At 40.5% G+C, this 20,290-nt stretch overlaps 1 protein-coding gene across 2 annotated transcripts in view; it reads left to right on the top strand.

The window, feature by feature from the left end:
- ME1 (malic enzyme 1) overlaps window positions 1-20,290 on the top strand; it is a 353,342-nt gene that overhangs the window by 194,036 nt on the left and 139,016 nt on the right. For both annotated transcript variants that reach the window (XM_030555825.1, XM_030555826.1), the window contains exon 6: window positions 3,745-3,848. In XM_030555825.1, coding sequence (XP_030411685.1) covers window positions 3,745-3,848 — 104 coding nt within the window. The remainder of the gene's footprint in view (window positions 1-3,744; window positions 3,849-20,290) is intronic.

Raw genomic sequence — 20,290 nt, 5'->3', positions numbered from 1 at the left:
CCTGCCTGGCTGTGATCAGCAAGGTGTGTTCTTTAGGTAACACAACAGAGTGTCTTCAGGAATGATTTTAGGGAGAAGATGACTTGCGAGTAATGGTAAGAATTCCATGTGAAGTGGTTCCATGTAAAGAGCTCACACAAGAAGCCATGTACAATAACAGCAACAAGTTGTATCAGTCCTACAGAACCAAAGAACTATACTGAATATTCTTGAGCACCATCTGTGGGCACTTTATCTATTAACTATTTATAGAGAGAGACAGGGAGAGAGAACAATCTTGTAACAGGTGGTAAGGACTGGGAATATTGGCAGAATTAAGGTGGAGGCTGGTATCATAAATTTCTAAATTTGGTAGATAGGATGGGACTAGATAAGCTGTGATGGGCCTTAAAAGATAAAAACGATAAACTTGTGTTTGATGCAAAGGCAAAGAGGGAGCCAGTGAATGGATTGAAATAAGGGGATTGATGTTGTTAGAGTGATGAACTAGGAAGATGTTCTTGGCAGCAGATTTTAAATGGACTTGAAGGGAGGAAGGTTGCAGTAGTTAAGGTCAGAAAGAAGGTCTTGCCACAGTCAAAACACAAAATGTTGCAGACTTGGATAAGAGTTTTAGCTGTGTAAGCAAAGGAAAGTCCTTAGAACTGTGTAAGAAGAAGCAACAAGATTTAGACGTTGTCTGAACGTGTGGGTCTAGAGAAGGCTGAGTCAAAAATGGCACCCAAATTATAGGCTTGGATCACTGGGAAGGGTGGTAGAGTAGTCGAAAGTGATAGAGAAAAGTGGGAGAAGAAAGGGCTTTGACAGAAAAGATCAAGAACTCTGTTTTGGCCATATTGAATTTGAGATGTTGACTTGACATCCACAAAAACAGGTATCAGAAAGACAGACTGAAATGCTGGATTGGACTGAGGAAGACAGCTTGTCAGTAGAGAAAGAGATTTGAGTTGTCAGCATATAGACAGGAGTCACAGCTATTTCTAAAGTTGAGTACGTAGAGGGAGAGTGTAGAAAGAGAAGCGGGGGACCAAAGATGGAGCTTATGGCAATACCCACTGAAAAGTGGAGAGGGGGCCAGCAACAACCCTCCAAACAACATACTGAAGGAGCAACAAGACGGAGAGTCATAAGACAGAGGTATGAATGTCAGTGGAGAACAGATATTCAAGATGTAGGGTGCGTTTGACAGTGTCAAAAACTGCTGTGAAGTCAAGAAGAATGAGGATGGAATGCAGGTGGTAAGATTAGTTCAATGACTAATCTGTTCCCTTCTGCACTGAGCAAAGTAGCATAAATTCTGTGTAATTTGTATAATTTCCTCATCCTCTTAATCCTTGAGGCTGCCATTCAACTACTGAACTTTTATCAGATAATAAAAGAGCTTCCTTTGAATGTAATGATAATTTTTTTTAACTGGTACCCAACTGACCTTTACACAACTTCAGTGCAAAATAGCATCAACTAGCCCGAAATAATTCAGTTTCCATCAACATTTCAGAAAGGCATTTGAAATTAGTCTCTCAAAGACCCACAAAAACAGGTAATCCCACAGTGCCCAGCATGAAAGCATTATCAACAGAAGGCCCCAGGTTGTAATACGACCACAGCAGATCAGGATGAGGCGAAACCCCAGTTGTGTTCAGATTGGTGTGTTAAAATATCCTGTAGTACTAGAGTGGACGAACATCCTGGCACTTCTCATAGATCGGTTCGAGGCAAAAGAAGGTATGACAAAGTCAATCCTGACAAATATAAGAAAGTGGTGGAAGGCAAATATATCAGCCCTAGAATGGTGAAGACCCTGTTCCCTATGAGCTGAAAAAAGTTTACCATAGGTTAACTGGAGACACCTGAGGCCAGTTAAGGGCTACCAGTGACCTTTAAAAACCCTTCTTCTGATGGGAAAGAGGAGGACAAAAATGGGAGACAAGCTGCAGCGGGGGTAATGGCAGCAGCAGGAAGGAAAGGTTGTCTCCCCTTCCCTATAGGGAAAGAAACTAAGGTAACAGCTGTTTGGAGGGAGGACTGGCAACTAGGAGCCAGCATAGTAGGGTAATACCCTGTAGAGGGGGCAGGGAAAAGTATTTCTGTTTGCATTATGGGTTTGGGGACGGGGGAGTGTTTTTGCTTAAGAGAATTTCTAGGGTCCATCCTGAGGCCCACCATGTAAATAAGGAGAAATAAAACCAGAGTGAAGAAAAAAATATTCTGGAGCCAGACTGGTTTACTCCAGGCCCCCGACCACCCAAGAGAGAGACGCTGAGGCTGATGAAGTGAAGGAGGTTACCTGTCACAAAGGAAAGAGCAGAGTAAGGTGATCAGGACAGAACAAACAGAGGGGTACTGATAGTGAGATAGGGGGAATGAGAAAGGGAGTCAGATACACCAGGGTAGGGTGCAAGTGTCTGAGATGGAACTGACATCAGAAGAAGTGGAAAAGAATTTGCCAAGTTAGCTGTGTTGCAGGTACTCTGTTCCTCAAACACCTCATCCTCATTAGTTAGCTGTGAATAGATGTATGACAAAATATTTTGCTGCAGCAAAATGTATTAATTTTGGTCAAAAATTGGCTGAATAATTTATCCAAACCCAAATCTTGTTACACATCTAAAAAAGTATGTACATTTCCTATAACCAAGTTTGTTAAGGAAATAAATGCTTCTTGTAACTGAATCTTTCTCTTGCGTATTAAAGCAGTTTTTCATATAGCAAGAGAAATGATTTAACATAGTTTTTTATAAAGCTGAATAAGGACTCAAGTTTTTTCTTTCTAGAAAGTTTTGACCGTGACATTTTGCTACTTTTTGCCTAAAATAAGGATTCCTGAGCAGTGAACTTGTGAACATAAAAAGTTAGTGTTAGCTCATCTAAAAACCAAAGCAGGAGAGGCATCAAAAAGAAGCAGTTACTGGCAGATGGCACAGCCACAGATTGGCTAACAGTTTTTGAACTCAATTTATACCAGGAATCCAAATGACGGGACTGAGCATCTTGAAACCATGTTTATATGGACTGGTGCCATAGCAAGACAAATCATACCTCTTACAGAAACTACAGAGCCAAGAGTCTGTGACAGATCTGTAATAATACGGAAATACAAGTCTGTATTACTGGTAGTTTGGTCTTTTTTTTTTTTTAATGACAACATAGCTACCAGAACATAAAATGTGATATGCTGCCTCTGAAATACACTGTTCGTTGAACAAGAATAATCCAAAACCGCAGTTTTATTTTAGTTTAGTAGTGGGCAAGGCTGCACATGGTTACTGTCTGGAATGGATCCTGTGCATGCTGGTACTCCTACATTATAATCTAAAACACTGTATGAAACCTTGATATATGAAAAGCAAATGTTATGAGGAAAACCAATATTTGCCTTTTTATGTGCCTCCTTGCTATTCTTTAAACTAAGAAGTATTTAAAAAATAAAGAATGTGGTTTATAATAGGGTCCTGACTTATTTCCATCAGTACTAGACATTGTGAAACCTGACTTAAACCTTTACTTTTTCACTTGGGAATGACACAGATTCATTCCATTGCCCACATGATACAGTTGAGTATTTCTTTACTCTCTTTGTTGGAGTCCTTCAGTCTTTATATGCAGATGGATAAAGGAATATATACCCCATTTATTCCATTAATACTTAAACATTGTATTGTGTTCTCTCTCTCTCTCCTTGTTTTTATTAGACTGTAAACAACTGTAATTTGTTTTATTAATAGTTCATACTTTCTTTAACAGGAGTTGCTAAAAGATCCCTTATATATTGGACTGAGGCACAAAAGAGTCAGGGGTCAAGCTTATAATGACCTTCTTGATGAATTCATGCAAGCTGTGACTTTCAGGTAAGCAGTATATTTGTTTTATTCACACATCTGAATTCCACTGAACTTCAGTCTAGGGGAGAAAGTATCCCAGTCGTTTTTGGGTTTTTTGTTGTTTTTTTAAAAAATGGGGGTGGAAAGGAAATGGGGAAATTGTTGGAGTTTTGTTTTTCACTTCCTATGTATATTATTTTTAAGATTTGATCCATTATGTCAACTTTGTCTTAAGTACTGAGTTATTGTGAATTCATTAAATTTTTGTTGTAAAATTACTCACCTTATTTCAAGTAAGCTTTAGAGGTATGCTAACCAGTTCTGGTCTTTCAAGGTTTTGATTGAGGCATTAGATTGCAGCCTAACAACTCCTCCACCTCTTCATTTCAATCTTTGAAACTATAATGAGATCTGAACTGATCTGCTGTACTCTGAGGCTTGTCTATTTCTTGTGCCTAGAGTGCACAATGTGTATTTGAAATCTCAGAACTATTCAGCTTTTGCAAGGTGTAGAACAATCTGTCGAGTACTCATGTGCAAAGAAAGGGGTGTCTCCAGGAGCTTCTGCAATGAGGCCCGGCAGAAAGATTGTCAGACCTCTGGCATGTGGTGTCATAGTTTCAAAGAGATAAATTAAGGTGTGAGAAATACTGAAGTACAAATTTACTGATTCAATCCAGTCTTGGAAAATGATTTTTTGTCCCAAACTTGTTCAGCTTGAACCCAGGAGACATGTTTTGGGGTTTCCGTACATTAGTTTCTCTCTCCATCCAAGGGAGAGAGGATATATTCATTTCTGTTGTTGAACCGTACCTGCAATCGACACTCAGAAAGTGTACTAAATTAATTCAAACAAACAAAAGCCACCAGAGATCAGACAATATAGTGAAAAAATGGAACTTTAGCTAATCGCCTATAGACTTTTTATAGGCTCCAACAAGGTAATGTGTTAGTTGTGATTTTACTGCATGGTACAAACAGGGGCATTGCACCACAGCAGGTGTTGGCTAGTGTGTCTTCATGGGCCCTACAAAGGGAAAAAAAAGTAAGTTTTTAGTTGTGTTTGTGCTAAATGCCCCTTGGTTGGTTAGTGGAGTCATTCCGCACATTTTGCTGAATTGCAGTGCATAAGATTTTTGTAGTTTACCATTAGCATGTGAAATATTATGTAAAACTGATGTACTATTATCAAGTAAATCCTCATATACTACCCTTAGTAATGTAAGCATGGTGGAGCCTGTCAAGCAAGTGTGGGTGTTTTTGACTGTTATATAACATAAATAGTAAAGGACATGTGGCAAAACTCCCCTTACTCTATACAATTTTCACAGGAATGTTTTAAAAAATATAAATTTTGATCTTGAAGTACTGTATATGGGCAGCAATGGATGTAAGTCTATAATGGATCCAGATCCACCAAAACGTTGCCCCCCTACTTCCCTTTAACTAACCAGAAAGCTAGCTAAATGAGCAATGTATACCAGCTTGGGGCTTGTGCAGCTGTTGCCTTTCTTCTTTTCCCTCTGGTGCTGTAATTGTGACCTAATGGCTTCAGAAGAGGTATCTTGGGCCTAAGGTGCATCTTCTTCCTATGTACTGCATCTGTTATGGACTGACTCAGTGCTTTATTTGAGGCCCTTCCAAAGCAGGATGAACTTCCAAGGATCCTGTCTTAATCAATCACTGCATACAGGCCTATCCTGTCCTAACTTAGCTCTTCTTTTTCTTTTTTTCCTACAGAAAGTCATTGATTTTTATAACTAAGATTTGGAATATAATTTTGTAATTCTCAATTATCAAATAATGATTTCTGAAATTTACCCAGATTAATTTCTGGTTATTAAACAGTTGGAGATATGGTGTTCGTTTGGGTTTACGTACCTAAAACTTGTTAACAGTACTGTTAACGCTCAAAATCTCGGTCTTCACTGAGTGAGTCTTCCTGTAAGTCTTCTGGTACCAGTTCAAGACATTGTAAATATAAGCACTCACTGGCTCTATCAGAGACAGTACCATTGACTCAAGCTCCTCTGAAGCCATCAAGTCCAGTGCCTTTCTCTTTATTGGACCCTGGACGTACAGATGATCCCAACCATCTCAGTACCGTTGGCTCCAGCAGCAGTGCAAGCACTGACAATAGGTGGCTTGGCAGAATCTGATTTTTTTAAATATAATTTTGACAGATAATGTATATGTTTATTGTTAAGCATTTTTTATTTTTATCTATTTAAATTTTCACAGTTGCGAGCAAGTATGGGGTGGGGGAAGTCAGACATTAATTATTGAAAGACTTTAGGCACTGAAATTAAAAAAGTTAAAGCTATCAAAATGCTACCCCTACTCTAGCTCCACTAATACTGAGATCACAACATGTTTTATAAATGTTAAGGTAGGACTCTAATAAGTTCCCAAGCAGCATTTTTATTACTTTGCTTATCTGTAAATTTTTATTTGTATTGGTAGAAATATTTTCTCATTGGTTTATGTACCTACAGTTGTTTATCAACATTTATAAATAAAAATCTTATCCTTCCAAGCCTAATGGAGGACTTACCTGTCTCAGTGCCTTGACTCATCAAACCTTCATGGCTGCAAGGGCTCTTATATGTCTCCCTTTACCAGACTCTCCACTACTATTAATGGTGTAGTATTTACCACTATGGATCTTTGGCACTGTTGGTCCTGTTAGTACAGTCAATGAACCTGGCACTGTCAATGCAGACACTTCTGTCATGATTGGCACCAACAGTGTTTTCAGCATACCTAATGCAGCCAGCACCATAAGCAACTCTGCTGAGGTCAGCTTTGCCAGCATGATCAGCACCACTGGAGTCTTCAACATCATTGATGCTGTTGGCTTCAACCCTGCTGGCACTGCATCAGCATTTAGACCTCTTCATCCCATACTGCTGTATACAGACCCCAGGGTGCCTCCCACATCAAGAGCTCCACCAACCCAACAGGAATGACCCCTCCACTTCCTGAGAAATAATACATTTCTTCTTCAAGCTGAATCTGAGAAGCACATGTCACCACCCCAGTCTTTCAGATCACCTTCTACACGTCATAACAGAGATGCAGGTTTTAAGGACTGTGGATGGTTTTCCTACAAGGAAGCCCCAAAATGGTGCCCTCCACATGGGCACTCAAATTGTGCAGTACTCTGCATGGCCATGTTGGTGGTTGCCCATACCAAGGGATTTGAGACTTCCATCAGAATCTAATACCAGAAGGCGGTCCCCTTTTCCAGTCCACAAAACCTCTCACCAGGCTACCCTGACAGTTTCTCCTCTCATAGGTTTGAACCACATTGAGCACCCCTGGATGTCCCTCCACACACTTCTTCCTCATCTCCAGATGAAACTGAGTCCTCAATCTCTAGAGGACTTCCTAGACTTAATGAGAAACAGGACCACTTCTTTAGGAGAATAGGTGGAACTTGTTCAAGAAAATCTGCACAGTATCATCAATATTTTACAAATCCCTGTTCCAGGAAGGGTTGCCGTTCCCATTAACAAATCCTTGTTGGAGCTATCGAAAATGGTTTGGCAGACTCCAACCCCTATACCACCTGCAGCAAGAGATTGGACAGATGCTACCAATTTAATCCAAAGGACTTTGATTATTTTTTCACACATCTACTCCCTGACTTGGAGTTGTCCTGGTGGTCCTCCAGTTTCATCCCAAAGCCACTCCTAAAGAAAAGGAGCTCAAGAGACTGGATATGTATTACAGAAAAGCTTAATCCACAGTACAGCTACTCTGCAAATGAGGGTGGCTAACTATCCAGATTTCCTGTCCAAATATTATTTTATTAACTTAGCTAATGCTGTAAAATTTTTAGACAAACTACTAGAGGAGTATAGGGAACAGTCTATGGCTCTTGTCTCACAGCAAAAACATCCCTCCAGGCAGCTATTGATGCAGTTAATATGCTTCACAATTGATTGCCACTGCCACTGGTGTGACATGTTCTTTTGGCTGCAGGCATCTGGAATTCCGAAGGAGCTGCAAAATAGAATAAAGAAATTGCCTTTTGAGGGATTTAAGCTGTTCTCTGAAAAGACTGATGCTGCTATTCATACCCTGAAAGTCTCCCAAGCAGCTCCTGAGATCTTGACGAATCTTCTACAAATCACATTTCCAGCAGAGATTCCAGGGCTCTGCTAAAGGGTAATGTCGGCCTTCTGGATATCGCCAAATGGCTTTATCTCAATCAGGCCCTTCTCACTAGACGTTGACAGCCTCCTGAGCAGTCATCATCACTGCCTCCTCAAGGGCAGCATACCAATTTCAACACCTCCCACCCTTTGGACAACAACTGTCACTCTTTCCAGTGTTTGGAATAAAATAACATTGAACACATCATTGCTCAGGACTACGAAGGAGAGAGATATTATCCAATTCATCTCTTCCCTTTCCCCAACCCACTATCCCTGTCCCTTTTCAGGGACCCATCTCACACGATCATGTTGCTTCAAGAAGTATAGTCTCTTCTGGAATTGGAAGTGACAGATGTTCTTTGTCATCACAGAGGACTATTCCTGTTACTTCTTAATTCCCCAAAGGTCTAGGGGTTTACGTTCATTTAGGCCTCAGGAAGATGAACTGCTTTATCAATAAAATCAAGTTCATGATGGTTACCTTCACTTACCAATCTCCACTTCCCAGGAAAGTGATAGTATATACCTCCCCTGATTTGCAGGATGCATACTTCCACGTATCAATACATCCTCGCCAGAGGAAGTACCTTTGCTTTACAGCAGGAGACATCCACTACTTGTACGCAGTGCTCCTGTTTGGTCTGTTGTCAGCCCCAAGGATCTTTACAAAATGCATGGTGGTGGTAGTGGCACACCTGTGCCTCTGAGGTGTCCAAATTGTCCCTTACCTGGGCAACTGACTCATGCACAGAGCCTCAAATGTCCAAATCCACAGCAGTGTCCTCATTCAGACCACTATTCTCTCATCTGGGCCCAAAACTGAATTTAAACAAATCAGTTACGGCTGACGCAGCATATAATGTTCATAGGAGCAGATCTTGATGCCATAATTACAATGGCCTATCTCCAGTCAATGGGTTTCAGTACATAATTGCCCTCTCTGAAGGCCTAACGTCTACAGCAGTGCATTCCTGTCTACAACTACTGGGCCACATGGCTTCTTGCATGTAGGAAACTCCAGACTTCACCTTGGCTGTCTGCATGCTTGGCTCCATTCAGTCTGTCGTCTGACCAAGCATCCTCTGAACATGCTGGTTTGTGTACCTGAACAAGTGCTTCAGTCCCTGAACTGGTGGTTGGACCCTCACAACATGTAGAAGGGGGTTCCTTTCCTGTCTTCAGAGCTAATTGTGACTCTGGTTACCAATGCATCTACAAAAGACCAGGGGGCCGGCTTCGGTCAAGTTTGAGCACAAGCTCTGTGGTCAACCTAGGAGACCTCTGTATATTAAAACGTGCTGGATATTTGTGCAGTTCATTGGGCTTGTGAGACATTTATGTCTAACATCAAGCACGAGGTGGTGCAAAGTTCTTATAGATAACATCATTGCCATGTTTTATTTCAATAGGCAGGTGGATGCAAGACCAGCTCTACTATGTCAGGAGACTGCCAACCTGTGAAATCTGTGCATCAGAAACAAAGTTTCCCTGAAAGCATTCCATCTTCCAGGAGTGAGGAACAGCACAGTAGATTTCCTCAGCAGGAATTTTGTAGTCAGAGTGGTCAATCAGAAAGGATATTCTCCTCCAGATCTTCCATCAGAAATAAACTTGTTCTTCTTTGAGTAATGTCTCTGAGTGATCCACATTAGGTATGCTTGCGTCCCTAGAATCAGAGATTTTTCGGTAGCATTGCACCACACATGCACCCTCCCACTCTCCACTCCCCCAAGTCTCACGTGTGTGGCAGCTAAAGAATCCTGTGTGGTCCAACTGCCCTCAGTTCCTTCTCAACCTCCCTTGGCCTGAGATGGAGTCCCTACCAGAGCTCTTCCTAGAGAAGTTCTGTTAGTGCCTTTCATAGTGTTTCCATTAAAATTAGCTAGCTAGTTATTGCTTCTGTTCCCCTTCTCCCCCCTCTCCTTTTTTCTCTATATTAAAAAAAATTCCTTAGTTCTTCTTTGTTACCCCTTAGGTTAGAGTAGTGATTCCCTACCATGTTCCCTTCAAGGAACTTATCCCTGCATGGGATTATGCTCAAATCCCCCAGGTTCAAATGGTGTTTCTCCTGCTGAGAGGCCATCCCCTTGAGCAACAGGTATCCCGATGCATTCTTTGCTTGAGAGAGGCGCACATCCCACAGAAGTGCACAAATTGCCTCAAACTGAAGGCAAGGATGCGAAAAGCCCATGAACTGAAGCTAAACTACTAATGATAAAAAGCGGACAGCCTCCGGCCCTGGTTCTGGCATTCCTGCTAGACAGCGGTCACTGTTGGCACCAACATCTGCTGCCCTGCACTCTCCACTGCCTATGAAGAGAAAGTGAGAAGACTTGTCATGCAAAGACACCAAGGAACTGTCTAAGAGAAAGAGGTCCGTAACAAGGTTGGTAATCTCTGCAGTGACTGGTACAAGATTCAATACTTGTGACTCCCCCTGGGACCGGCACTGATAGCAAGTCCAAGGACCCCAAGAGGGGTGGATTGGATAACATGGCACCATCAAGCAATAGTGGCAAAGAGAAGCCCAGAACCCCAAAGGCGGTACTGATTGCACCAGATAAACACACGTTACTGAGCACCTCGGCTCCGATGAGACCTCCTAACAGACAATCTAGAGAACTCAGGGTAATTCCAGCACCATCAGCACTGATAACATCAGCAGCAATGCACATGCCTCCCGTGGTATCAATGCAAATGCTTCCAACAGTACCAATGATGCTGATGCCAGTACCACAGATTCCCAAAGACCTGCTCGTCTCTGAGACCCCAGAGTCATTGCTGCTGCGTGCCGAGCCAACAGCTCTCTCTCCTAGAGGTGCACCCAGTTACCTAATGTGGCATACCCATAGGGATAGTGTTCAAAGAAGTAAAGGTTACTCATCCTGTGCAGTAGTTGAGATGGATGTCCTTGTGGATGCTTCACTACCTGCCCACCTCCCCTCTGCTTTGAAGTTCAGACATAGACTTTGCAGTAGAGAAGAAACTGAGGGTGGTTGGACAGTACAGCACTATATAGCCACTATGCACAGCATGTGACTGGGGGAGGCATAAATATGGCCCAACCAGCCACTGCTACTGAAAATCTCCAATCCTGAGTGTAGGGACACAAGCACATGTAATATGGACCATCAGTAGGGGGACACATCTCAAAGAACCTCAGTTACTGCACAGGGTGAGTAACTTTCTCTTCACTACCAACCTGAACAACAAATGTAAGAGGTTTCGTTCCATGGTGGGCTACCGTCCTGGTTCCTTAAGAGATGCATTTCTCCTCCCGTGGACCAATCCTCTGCTATATGAGTTTCCTCTAGTTCCTCTCATCCCAAGGGTATCTGGGAAGATGAAAACAGACAAAACTAATTTAATCTTCGTGGAACCAGCCTTGCTAATGCAGTACTAGTTCACGGACTTACACCAGCTTTCAATCAGACCGCCTTTAACTTTACCCCTAGTTGAGGATCTCCTGTCTCAGAATCGGGAAAGGTGTCTGCATCCTAATCTTGCTGCCTCACAGTGTGGATGAATTCTGGTTAAATGCTTGCGAAAAAATTGTTCTGAACACCAGGAAAGATTCCACTAGAGCCACATATGCAGCTTAGTGGGAGAGATTTTTCCATCTGGGCATGATGGTGGTATTTATCACCCTATAAATCAGACATTAACTATATACTGGATTACTTACTGAATTTTAATTCATCTGGCCTTTCAGTTAGCTCTGTGAAAGTTCACCTGGCTTCCATACCTGCAGTTCATCCACCAACAGAGAGATTTTCTGTTTTCTCTCACCTTGTGGTATCCGGTTTTCTGAAAGGCCTAATTAATGTCTACCATCCAGTATCTGACTAAGTGCATCTTGGGACTTGAATCTAGCTCTGTCATGTTTAATACCCCTCCCCTTTGACTGTAGCAACAATGTCACATGTTCCTTCTCACAGCCACGTTTCTTGACAATTAACAATATTCATGTTTACATAACATTTGTCCAGAAAAATCCAAATGATTTACAATCTTGGTAAATATATTCATGCATAAGTACACACACGCACACCCCTACCTCTAACTAGCAATTGCTTCAGCCTTCACTGAAATGCAGCCATTTCCATGACAGAAGAGTAGCTTGAACAATGTACGGCAGCACCCCAAAACAGTTGTGCAGTATGGGTGATGAGGTAAAATAACAATGGAGCGGAATGTTTAAGAAATCCGATTACAGTTTATTATAATGTAACTGATCTATGTAATTCCTGTTTTCTTTGAGTTATCCTGCCTAAGTTTAAGAATTCAGTGTTAATATGAGAATAAATAAAGACAGTCTGGTTTTGGTAAGTATAAGAGGAAATGCTATTTTCTGTTTCTCACATTGCTACTGTTAATAAGTTATGCCATAGAAGAGGGGAATGGTAAAGGCAAACAAAAAAAATTATTTTTCTTTGGGAAGTACTGTTCTTCTGGACTTATTTGTATTGATTTAAAGATTATTCTTTCATTTAACGCATATATTAGGTAATGATTGGCAGGGTAATTGAGGCCAGGGGAGAAAGGAAATTTGGGTGCCTAGACATCATCTTGATTTCATTGCACTGATAACCAACAGATGCGATGGCGGTAATATAATATTCTAAATATGAGGACTTCTTTAGTCATTTGACTACTTTACTTAACTAAAATTTGTACAGAGTGGACCTGGTCCAGAAATGTGATGAGAACTCCCAATGAGGATTATTCAGACCCTTTTAATCTAGTACCTTTTATGTTTATTGCTTGGTTATGGCACCATTTTGTATTGTATGTCAGTGGTTCTCAAACTTTAGCAACACGAGGACCCCCATTTTGGTTTAAAATTTTTTGTGGACCCCAAGCTCTCCCTGCTCAGCCTCAGGCCCAGCCCCCTCTCCGCCCCTTCCCCCACTACCCTACACCCCCTGAATTTTAAGGACCTAAATGCTTTATTATTTCTGCATGTGAGGAATCTTTGGTTATCAAAAGGAATTTATACAAAATGTTTGATCATTGACAAATCATGACTATCTGCTTTTCAGTTATCCAATTCTGCTTTTCTTTTCTCTCACATTGACAGCTGAAAGACTGATCTGCTTCTGGATCTAATGGCAAATATGAAAAAAACAGAACTATTGGAGCGTAGAAAAGTAGGGAAGTGCCATAAATTAAAGGCTTTTCCCAGGGCTTTGATGGTAACAGTATGTCATGAAAATCACATGACCCGATAAAAGTATGAGAATTGGCAGGCCATTATATTTATTTATTTGACTGAAACTACTGAAGTTCCTGCTGATACCAACAAACTCTATTTAGCACCAGGCAGTTTATCATTTACTACTTGTACATATGAAAATTGGCATATTTGAAATATTCCTTTAGCATACTTAATTATGTTATAGGGTATGCTGCTTTTTCAGAAATAAAGGAAGGCTTTGTTCCTTTCTTGCATGAAAAGTTTGCTGGAAATGTTGGCATGTCTACTGAAAGGAAAAGCAAGCAAATTATGAGTCAGTAAAACAGAGCTGAGAAAGAAACAGAACATGCTCTTCCAACTATGCCTGTTGTGCATCATCCATCAAAGTTCTTTCTGTTTAGCATGAGTCCAAGTCCACTTTCTAAAGTTAGTCTTTGTTCTCTTTTTCTGTACTTCTGTTGCAGCATATCTGTTGATATTATTATGCTGTGTATGCTTTGGATATATACACACAGAATATGCATGTGGAGTATAAGTATTTATATGACTCCTTTACAACTGTGGCTAGTTCTACATACTAGTTGCAGACAACTACATAATCAATAGAGTAATGTCAATTAAGGTTCCTTCAAATCTGTCTACCGAAAGGGCATATCTGTACATGCCCCCACCTTCTTTTGTTTGTCATTTTTAAATTTAAAAATAAAAGAAGAAAAAATATAAAACATGTAAATGAAGGAAATCAAAGGTCTTTTTAGCTAAATTTTTCAGCGAAACAAGACTTTCTTTTACAGATTGACAGAGCATCACATTTAATTATGTCACTGCCTGTGTATTCAAAAAGACAATGCCTTCTGGAAACCAAATCAGATTAAGATATAGTCTCCTAAAGTATAATACTACAAACCAAAAAAAACCACCTCCTCTATAGTTTTCTATGAATGTTATTTATTTAAAAGTTTATATTTTAAAAATCTTACATGTCTACTCCCTACAAAAAGATTCTGGTAGGATATCTAGTGCAGTATCCTTATGAGCTGAAACTAATGCAATGTAGATATTTTCCAGATGTGTTTAGGCAGAAGCATATATCTGGATTTTTGTTGGCACATATGCAGAAAACAGCTTTAGTCTTTTTTTCTCATTGCCAGCAGCTGCCCTCTCTGTGAGCATGTGCTGTAATTTCCCTGGACATCACCAGCTGTTTCTTCCTCTGATGCCAATATGGTAAAAGTGAATCATTTTGGAAAAAATATTTTGGATGGAAGGAATGCCTTATAATCTGAGAAAAATGGACAAATATCTTCACCATTGAAGAGCATGACTCAAACTGGAAAACTGACTTAGAGCTGTTTTTCATATTCAGCCTCAAGGGGTTATTGATTGTAAAACATTATATGGAAAGAAGAAAATTTTCCCCAGTGACAACTGTTTCTCTTAAATACTGATGTTTATAGAGTAAATTTAAAGAGGAAGCATAGTTAGACAGTTGGCTTTATTTTCTTGATCCACCAGAGACATCCTGCAAATCCTTGGGGATGTTACTTTTTATCCCTTTGTGTATCAGTTCCCCAATGGTAAAATGTACTACCCTACCTCAGGGGTTTTGTGAGGATAAATACATCGAAGATTGTGAGGCTTTCGAATATTCTGGTAATGGGGCCATATGAATACATAAAATAAATATATGGATTTAATATATAACTGAAATGGGGATGGAGACTGATAAAGATTTGGATAAAATCTCTTCTTTATAATCAGTAGGACTCAACTCTGATTATATGATGCAAGATAAATTTTAAATGGCTGGAGGTTTGCTTTGGAGAATTCCCCCTATGAACAGGCCATTTCCACCATTGTAAAGCTTGCAGACGTAAGTCTGCCATCTCCAGGCTGGAACACCCTACTGGTGTAAGGGAGGGAGGCGGCATGGCAGGCACACCACCTTACTCCTCTGTGCAGGCTATTGACATTGCAAGTTACTGCACAATGAGGAGAGAAACCTCTGCATGCAATTGGGTAGGGAATGGGCAGGGAATGGCCTTAGCTCTGAAACTCCCACCCATCAATGTGCTGGAAAGCCGGCCCAAAGGGGGGTGTAATCTTCTTCTGGTCTAGGAGCATATTACTTCCCTCTCTAGCAGCGAGAGAATTATGGCTGTTATAATCTAGACCTATGTATTATCCCTTAGAAAAATAGGAACACAAAATTAACACATATTGTAGAAATAATTGTTTTCTCCTTATGTGACAGTAATAGCTTTCAACTTCATTTCTTCAAGGCTGCAGATATTGGTTATGGATTCCAAGGCCAGAAATTGTGGTGATCTAGTCTGACCTCTTTCACAACAGAGGCCATAGAATGGACAAATATCTTCTATTGCCCCAAATAATTTGTAGAGTTGAAAAACATCCAGTCTTGATTTAAAAAATTGTCAATGCGGAGAATCTACCATGACCCTTGGTTAATTGTTCCAATGGTTAATTACTCTCACTGTTAAAAATGTGTGCTTTATTTCCATTTTGAATTTGTCTAGCTTTATAGAGTGATTGTTATGAGACCTTAAAAACATCAGTTGTGTTATTGTTGTAATCATAGTTTGATTAATTCAGTTCTCCATTTCTTTAAAAAAAGATGAACTGTGTTGGTTTTACATTTATGAACTGTAAACCAAGCTGCTAATAAATGTAATACAACATGCTTTGCATTCGATTAACCACAATGTAGTGATTAATTTCCATTAGCTTGATTATTGTGCAATATTATTTGCAGATGTTAACCGAGTTTGGTTTCACATTGTGCATTACACAAAAAATCCCTTTGATGTTAGGTTATCTAACCGTAGGAACAGCTGTCTACTTTATATATCAGAAAAATAAAATATACAGTTTTAAAAGAGATATTTTCATTTGATATTAGATTAGAATATAGTGTAACTTGTAAATAATTTCATAATTAAATTGGGAAAACCTTTGAATTTGGCAAGGAAATGTACTGACAACAGATCAAATGAAAAGGTGACTGTGGCTGCACATCATTAAGGAGTGATTGGACCACTCAATGATTCTGATAATATACACAATAACTGATTGTGAATACTGGTGTATTTTGGTACATTTGCCCTTATTTGAATTGTCAGCATAAGCCCGAAATGTGAACAATAGGGGAACTAATGGACCTGATAATCTTAGAGCACTATGTAGAGTTAATAGAGATGGTACAGTCCTGATTGTTTCTGCACAAGGTGTTAACTGTGGCAGAGAGTTTGCAGTTAACAAACTGGAGGTGGTGCCATTGGCAAGATTACCATGGCTGTAATGCAGCCTAAATCTGAGGGAGGGTGAGTTAAAAGACAGAGAAGCTATTGTGGAGAAAAACGAAGAGGTTAGGGAATGCCAAATGGGGGGGGCATACATGGCAAACACCCAGAATATAGGTGTTGTGAAAAAATGAAGAAATTTTGACCCTGTAAATATATTGTTAGTCTGGGGAAATATGTGGCCTGGCTGAGGTCATGGAATACAGGGGATGCTACCGGGGTGGCTCCAGGCCCCAGCATGCCAAGCGTGTGCTTGGGGCGGCAAGCCACGGGGGGCGCTCTGCCGGGGTTGCGAGGGCGGCAGGCAGGCTGCCTGCGGAGGGTCCGCTGGTCCCACGGCTTCGGTGGACCTCCTGCAGGCGAAGCCGCAGGACCAGCGAACCCTCCTCAGGCAAGCCACCGGAGGCAGCCTGCCTGCCTGCCGTGCTTGGGGCAGCAAAATCCCTAGAGCCGCCCCTGGATGCTACAGATTGAGTCTAGTGAGGAGAATGGATCTGGCAACTTGAGACGTAGGTCCTGAGTGGTTTGCACAGAAGAAAACAAAAGTGAGCACATCCTGTGTTGAAGTGAAAGGGTGTGGTGGGTGCAGTTTAACTCTACCAGAGATATAAGGAAAGTAGGAATGAATGCAGGGAGGGAAGGAACTAAGGAGTTAGCACAGAAGAGGTCAGATTCAAGGACAGTTTGTGCATTATTGTCTTGGAGTTACTGCCTTCTGAGGTTGGTATTATTGTTAGGTTTGGGCTTTAACACAGTCTATTTGCTTTGTTATGGATGGGGATGGGACTCCTAAGCACCTGAGCCACTTTGCAGAGGAGAGGAAGTGCTGAAGCAGCAATGCTTAGAGGCATCACATAAGACATACTGCTTCCTAAATGCTGTGCTGAGCATGGTGAGTAGTGAGACTTGCTGCATTTTAGAAAACTGTAACTAGTTATTTTCCCAGTGCAAAAGGATGGGGCCATGGTCTCCCTTACACACGCTTCTCTAGCTAGCACTAGTATCAGACCCCACACTTCCCAGAAAAGTCTACTTGAAGTGTAGTCCTGGTGTAGGTGCGGGTGGGGTAGAAAAAGGCTCCCTGGTGCTTTTCTATTTTGGTAAATTCACACAAAAACAGTTATAATTTGCCTTTGACCTTTGTTGTTGATGTTAATAAACATTTATATACAAAGAACCCACCACAATCTGGGACCCATTGTGCTAGGTGCTGTACAAACTCATAGTATAAAAATTCCAGTGGGCTTACAATCTGTAAGACTGATACTGTGCTTTACAGTGCATAGCAAGTGTGTTGCTGTTAGATGATACAATCAAATGTTGTTGTCTTCTTGGTGAAATAATTTATTTAAAGTAAATTTAATATAAAGCAATTTGACTAGTGATATTCTGTCTTGGTCCCCTCCTTTTCTCACTCTATGTCCTATCTCCGGATTGTCTTTTCTGCAAAAACATCTTTAAATATACTCTTTATGTGGATGACTCTCAAATCTACATTTTACTTGGAAATTGTATCCCTCTATCAAAACTAAAATCTTGGATTGTCTTTCTGATGTCTCCTTGTTTATGTCTAGTTACCAACTGAACTCTTGATCTTTCTACACAAACCCACCTCCTCCCATTCCCTATCTTGGTGGACAAGACCACTTTCCTCTCTGTCACTCAGACCCTTACTCTCATCTTCATCTGTAACTCAGTCTTTTCTTTTAAGGAACAAATCCCAACTGTATCTAAAACTTGCTGCTTCTTCCTGCACAATATCTCCAAGATCTGTTCACACTGCCCATCTCTACCCACACTGGAAAAACTGCTTTGTAAACCCTGATCATCTTGTGCTTTGACTGCTGTAATCTCCTCTTTTCTTATCTTGTTGCTTGCAATATTACACCCTTCTGTTCCTTCACAAATTCATTCAAAATACTGCTATGAAGATAATTTTCCTGGTTTGTTGCTCGCACGCTCTCCATGCACACACGCGCGTGCACACACCCCCCCTTTACGCCCCTGCATGGAGCCCCCCATCTTCTACTGCATCAACCACTAATGTGTGGTTCTTAACTTAAAAGCACAATTTAGCCTTGCCCTACCTATCCTTCCTAATATTTTATGACAAGGTTAGGTCTCACTTTCACTCTGCCAATCATCTGATTTTCTGCCTCTTTGATGAGCACTTTCTTCCACGTTGACCCTTACAAATGGGAAAAACTTCCAGTCAAAATCCTTCAAGCTTCTCTTCAAAACTCACCTCTTCTGTAATGTGTGCAGTAAACTATAACCTCATATCATTCAGGCATGTGTTGAGTTGTGATTATAGCTCCTGATTAATTGAGAACTGTGAATATCCTTTTATTCCATCCTCATGCCAACCCCCTAGTTTTGTCTCAGACATTTTATTATATCTTACATGTCTTTAAGACTGTAAGCTCTTTGCAGCAGTGAATGTCGCCTTCTATATGCTTACACTATGTCTAACATGACAATTGGGGTATTACTGAAGTATAAGCATTGAATACTAATAATAAGTCTTTGACCAAAACTAAGAGACACTACTATCTTAACCATGATAGCAACTCTTATAGTTTAAGCTTGCCTAATACTTTTCATTAAAAGTGTGTGGCTTTTTTCTATGAGATGCTTTTACACCACCAGTGTTTGCAGCAGGCTTTGATATTTTGTAGGGGAAATGTCCTTAAGCTAGAGGAGTGCCTTGTCTTTGTTGCATGAAACCCCATTTTTGCAGAGATATAAGCAGTTCAAATTGTTCATTAGCCGCCTTCTCACATTTCTCAGAAAAATTGTCAGCCTGCCAGAGTAATAGTTAAACATGAGTATTCTAAGACTAAATTCATGCCACTCCCAAAACAGGAGAGCAGATGACAGCACTGTGTTGGGAATGCTTTTGGGGGAGGTAAGAGCAGAGATCCAGTCTGGGCTGCCATCTTCTGACCTGGCACATTGCCCCAGTACCCAATTCCTTGCCCCATCTGGGAGTCACCACATAGGAAAGGAGCTCACCTAACTCCCAGAATGGGAATGAGAGCTGGGCCACACTCTTTTCATCTGTCTATAGATTCCATGCCTAGGACACAGCACATGGACTCACCCTCTGGGAAAACAGTTTTTCCTAATGCTTGCTAATGCAGTTAGTCCTGTAATTCAAGTGGTAGCAGTTTGTACTGCACTGCTGAAAGGTCAGAGTTTCAATCCCAGTTGTGATGCAGAATGGGTAGTTGTTAAAATTGCACATAACAGAATTTATTTATCTTAGTTTTTATTTTATTAAAAAAAACACATTAGAAACTATGTTAAAAGAATGGCTTTAGATTGCAAAATCAAGTACTTGAAAGTTAGGAAATGCCAAATTTATGAATGCACACACAACCTTAATTCACCCCCCTTGTGCATGTATATTATGATACAATCCTTAATAACATGATCGCATACTATTTTTCCACTGGAGCCCAGCCTCATTCAGTGCATAGGATGGACACACAAGTGGCAGAATTAAAGTTACATGGCCACTATCTATCTTGGATTTCCTAACTCTTGAGTACTTGATTTTGCAATGGAAATAACACACTTTTAACATATCTTGTAATTATTATTTATATTATGATAGCATATAGAGGCCAGATCAGGTGTTGGTCCCATTGTGACAGGCACTGTATGAGTATGAAAAATGTCCTTGTTATGAAGAGATTACATAAATGTATAAAGTTATCAAAAAGAACCAAATAAGTACTGTAAAGAATAGGTTAACTTTTAAAGTTGGTTATTTAATTGTAGCTA

This window comes from Gopherus evgoodei, chromosome 3 (assembly GCF_007399415.2).
Source record: "Gopherus evgoodei ecotype Sinaloan lineage chromosome 3, rGopEvg1_v1.p, whole genome shotgun sequence".
Lineage (NCBI taxonomy): Eukaryota > Metazoa > Chordata > Testudines > Testudinidae > Gopherus > Gopherus evgoodei.
This window is presented reverse-complemented; position numbering and strand designations above follow the sequence as displayed.